Source organism: Montipora foliosa, chromosome 1, assembly GCF_036669935.1.
Source record: "Montipora foliosa isolate CH-2021 chromosome 1, ASM3666993v2, whole genome shotgun sequence".
NCBI classification, from domain to species: domain Eukaryota; kingdom Metazoa; phylum Cnidaria; class Anthozoa; order Scleractinia; family Acroporidae; genus Montipora; species Montipora foliosa.
The window spans coordinates 64,733,357-64,738,356 of NC_090869.1; the positions used below are offsets into that span (position 1 = coordinate 64,733,357).

General features: G+C 39.9%; 1 protein-coding gene across 6 annotated transcripts in view; it reads right to left on the reverse strand.

Annotated features, from left to right (window-relative positions):
• LOC138004840 (voltage-dependent calcium channel type A subunit alpha-1-like) overlaps positions 1-5,000 on the reverse strand; it is a 114,884-nt gene that overhangs the window by 22,851 nt on the left and 87,033 nt on the right. For all 6 annotated transcript variants that reach the window (XR_011123804.1, XM_068851182.1, XM_068851179.1 and 3 more), the window contains 4 exons: positions 4,554-4,654; positions 2,855-3,056; positions 1,908-2,072; positions 217-324 (listed from right to left, as the gene is read on the reverse strand). Coding sequence is in view for 5 of the 6 variants with exons in the window: in XM_068851182.1 (XP_068707283.1) it covers positions 217-324; positions 1,908-2,072; positions 2,855-3,056; positions 4,554-4,654 (576 nt within the window). In the remaining variant the exon portion in view is untranslated. The remainder of the gene's footprint in view (positions 1-216; positions 325-1,907; positions 2,073-2,854; positions 3,057-4,553; positions 4,655-5,000) is intronic.

Sequence of the window (5,000 nt, forward strand, 5' to 3'; positions counted from 1 at the left end):
CGTTTCATATCTCATGGCAAACAGTTGTGTATTTCCAATCCTTTCAAATAGTACAGTTTCTTGAAAATATTGGAATGGCTTGAGCCTCCTTAAATTCAGCAACCAGTACGGCTCTTGTTCTCTAGTTGGCGCGTTAATACACGATAATTGACGTCATCGACATCTGAACTATAGAATTGGTACTTTATTGATAGAGTATTATGTTGATCGACTTACCTGTCGAAATGCAATCAACTTAAGGATGGCTTCTGATAGAAAAACGAAGGTGAAAGCGGTGTTCAGGTTGTTAAGAATATTATCATATTGCTTGCTGGCACCGTCATACTACAGAGGAAAGAGAAAAAAAGCAGATAACACACATCTACCATTTACATTTCCCACAAAACTGAAAGAAGGGTATAACTGTCACATTTCCTTGATGCCGACATAATATCATAAACCATGATGTAGAATCGAAATTACCTGCGTTTTATTGCAAAAAGGAAAGTCGATTTTGTCTTAAGGTTATTTTCACTCCAAATCTTTATCACTGAACTGATATATATCTCCCAAACGATCATCATTGATAGAGCGCAATTCAAATTTCGGTTTTGGTCTATTAGTTAGCCGATCTCTTTTTAACAACAACATGGAATGACAAAATTTGATGCTAAATAGAGGACGTGGGCACCACACAGTAAATTTCCAAATTTTTCTTTAAACTTCCGCACTGTTCATGTCGCTTAAGACTGGATAGTTGTCACACAATTTGCACCCTGAAAAACTTTGAACGATTTCGAGATGACTATCTAAAGTTATATTTTCAGACAACGTTGTCTATGGCTTCAGCCTGCTAATCTCAATTGAGGACAGTCACGAAAAGCAACAAGTGAAGGTACCTAAGCCAAGAGAACGAGAGGCAATAGAGCGAATTTTCTGATTCCCAAGATGACTCTTTTGAAATTTATTTTCGGATTGCGGCGCCCATGCTGCGAAGGCCATTTTTATCTGTTGTTCCCACAACCACGTGGTCCAGTTTTACACCAAATCATTGACTATTTAGGCTTTCCAAATTACAGAATTGGCTCTTCATCGAAAAGAAACTAAGTAATTTCTGAGGCGAGCGAAAAACCAGAGTAGGCGGTGAGAAACCACTCGGAACACAGTAAATAACCAATAAACTCAACCCACATTCAACGCCGAGTCTGCGATCGAATCCGGGTCACATTGGTGAGAGGCGAATGGTCTCACCAACGGCGGCAGCCCTGCTAATGTGTTCTCCTCGAAATTGCTACGCAGTATGAAAAGGAAATTATAGTAAACTTAAAAAACTAAATCCGAATTGGGCCAAAATTAATATGGGAGACTTGCACTCCGTTCGGTTAGTGGCGCTCGACCCAATCCCCCAGGTGTTGGCGGCGCGCCATTCGACAGCAACAATAGGTCTTATTCACGATAGCCGCCATGTTGGTTTTAAATTGTCATGCAAATTAGCCATGTGTTATGCTGGGGGGCAAACATTGAAAAAAAAGGCAAATTGCGGAAAATCGGCTCGTCGAAATATTGAAATAATATTGTTAAAACTGCATTTTAGAATTTAGAATTAAGTACATAATAATTTTATATCTTTTGATTGCCTTTGACATTTTGACTTTCTACTTCGTTATCTGTTCATTTTTCACTTAAAAAACATCGAAGTAACTTGTATAATCAATCTATTGTACTACTTAGGTGATAAACATTCAATGAACGTGAAACAAGTCATCTGTGTGGCTAAGATGTTCGTTATAACCTCTCGAACTTGTGTTGTTTGCCCCCTCAGAAGTGTGGAGCTAATTTGCATGATAATAGCAAATCCAACATGGCGGCCACCGTGAATAAGGTCTATCGAGACAAAATGACTAAACCTATTGCATGGAGTTTCTTACCGAGACCATGAGGACTATAGCATTGAGGACAATAGTGGTCATTATAAAAATTTCAAACGGCTTGGAATCCACCACCCTCCACACTTTATAGAAACACGTGTTTTTGTTCTCAGGCATATAGCGCTGTCTTGGTTTTGCCGTCATAGCAAACTGAATACAATCTCTCTGAAATAACAAATAAGGATACCAGGACATAGTTAATATGAGTTAATTGGGGGCCACTCTAGGTGGGGAAAGTGCAACAAACTCTATACCAGTTATATTTTCCTTCTTTTCTCAGCTATGCGAAGAAAATTTAACGCTCTTAGTTCATACAAAAAAACAAAACAAAAAACAAAACAAATCAAAAAGGGTAAGACTGATTGAACGCGGTGAAGAGATATATTATCTGGAGCCAACATTTCGTCTTCATCAGGGTTTTAGAAGATAACCAAGATTTAGTGAGCCAACCCGGCCCAGGTTGCTGGAAGCATTGTTAGCGCTAACCAGCGTTAAATGCCATGGAAGCCTTTAGGTTTGGAAATCTCCTAACCAACGGTTAACGTTAACCAGGCTTCGAGCAACCGGCCCCTGGACGTTAAAAACGGAATATCCGATGATGCTAATTAACAATTAGACCCGTAGCCCGCAAGGGCTACGGATCAATAGCCTATGAGGCGAAGCCGAAGCCGAAGCCGAATGGGCTATTGACCCGTGGCCCTTGAGGGCGAAGGGTCTAATTGTTTTAATATCACCCAACTAATCGGACAGAATAGGCAATAGAAAATTTAGCAAATAAAAGTTGAAGAAATATTTATTTGGGAATAAAACGAAAGAAAGCGTCAGGCTTTTCGCTACTCGAGGACTATTACTAAGAGTTTTCTAGTACCGTAGCCAATTAAAATGCAGGATTTGAATTAGTCCACTAGTTGGGTGATACTAATAAAAAATAGTGGGCTGATGCTGACCTGGTTTCTATCGAGTTCACATCCATCCATCTCTTTTTCTCCTTGTTCTTGAAAAGTGACAATGATGAGAGCAACAAACATATTCAGGAAGAAGAAAGAAAAAACCACAACAAAACAAACATAGTAAAGCGACATCTGAATTTGATTGTCTCTTATGGGTCCCCTGTCTTCTTCAGTCACATCAATGGTGTTGTACATGCCTCTGAAACCACAAAAAAATTCATAAGGATGACTGCAAAACAAATTAAAAACAAATATTATTAAACTATTGACTCATAGATATCAACTTTCTCCTCACATGGCCATACCTATATATTCACTATATAGAGAGAGTTTCAGTTGACTGTCGTAAAACCAAAACCAAAGTAATCACTTTCGCCAATTAAAAAGGACGGAGAAAATCCAGTAAGCAAATGAAAACTCGAAGTAAGTACACGTAACCGACACAAAGCGCGGGAAAATGTGCACGCACGAGCCACGATGGTTTTGTTTTCACTTCTGATTGGTTGAAAAAGTGGCGCGAAAACAAAACCAAAGCAATTCGCTAATTATTTTCGACATTCAATAAGCCACTTCGGAAAATACCATAATTCTCTTTGTTTGTCCCCCCAAATTTTGCATGAGCATTGTTTTTGTTTTCTCTTGGGACCATTGTAAGTCCCAAGAGAAACTGGAAACAATGCTTATGCAAAATGTTGGGGGACAGACAAAGAGTATTATGGTATTTTTCAAACTGGCCTACTGAAAACCGCTCTAATCAACAAAATATCGCGTTTCTGATTGGTCAATGATGATTGTGTAAATAGGTTATAGAAAGCAATACGGAAGTTGCCATGAAAACACGTAATGGCGTATATAATATACAAAACAGCGTGTGAACTTGCACTTGCATTGCATTTCGTGATTTATGGTCACTCGTAACGTTTTGAAAGTTTTCAAATTGCACTCGCCTAGGCTCTTACATTTTTGAGAACTTTCAAAAACATCACTCTTGTCCATTAATAACGACTTGCATTCGCGTTCATACGAATTCCTATATACTCAGTTACAGCTTTCTTTTTACGGGTTAGGATTTGTTAGCGCTACGCACAACCGCAAACAGCAAACAGGGAGGACCACGGGATCACTATTTGTCTGGTGTCTTCCCGCCGACCTGTTCGGCATGGGTGACCCCAACCAGGAGTGCAAGACCTCGACTTACATAACTTGAAGGGGTAGTTGAGCCACGAAATCTGCCCAGGGCCCCCACGATCTGGTGGTGACCCCATTCATGGCAGTCGCGAAATGACTATTCGCAATTCAGATACTGAATACCGTTTTTCTTACTACATCACCAGTTGCTTTTCTCGAGTTCGATACTCGAAGGAAATCTGTAGGGGTTTACAACGGGCATGCTCATTGCTGATCTTGGACCTCTCACTAGCAAAATACTTAAAATTTATATTCACAGGCTGGCATTCGCAGACCATGGGCTATTGAAGTAAACTCCGGCTAATGTTCAAAATGAGATTCAAACCTGTCAGTGAGGTCTCTGTACTTTTAATACGGTACGTGCTAAGAAGAACAGTTCCGCTTTCCTCTCGGTAATTCAGTAAACAAATCTACTTAAGGGTGTTGGGGGTCAACCATGATTACAAAAAGACAACAAGGCAGATTTAGGGGGGGGGGGGGGGTCCAGGGGTCCGTAAAGTATACTTACAGAGGCCACCCTTCTCCGGTGGAGGACGAAAATAAGGCCAAAAAGGCACTAGGTACATTGTCAAAGTTAAACTTGTGTTCGTCCCATGTGCGATTCTTGACCTGTATTCATAAAAAAAAAAAAAAACAAGCGGAAAAATCTTAGTTCTTTTAATAATTAACGAAAAGACCTGACCCAGTTGTTCGAAGGGTGGATAGCGCCATACACTGGATAACTCAATTGGGTTTGCTATTGTTTATCCGCCGGATAGTAAATTTATCCGGTGGATAGCGTTATCCACCAGTTGACTCCAGTTCAAATTCTTTATTTCTCTTTAAAGAAGACCTTAAGCACCAGGCCCCAGTTGTTCAAAGCCTGTATAACTTTATCCAGTCAGGGTGAGTCAATATCCAGAGTATAAGAAAATACTTTCAACATTAGTTGTGGTTACACTAGCCCTTTTATAAT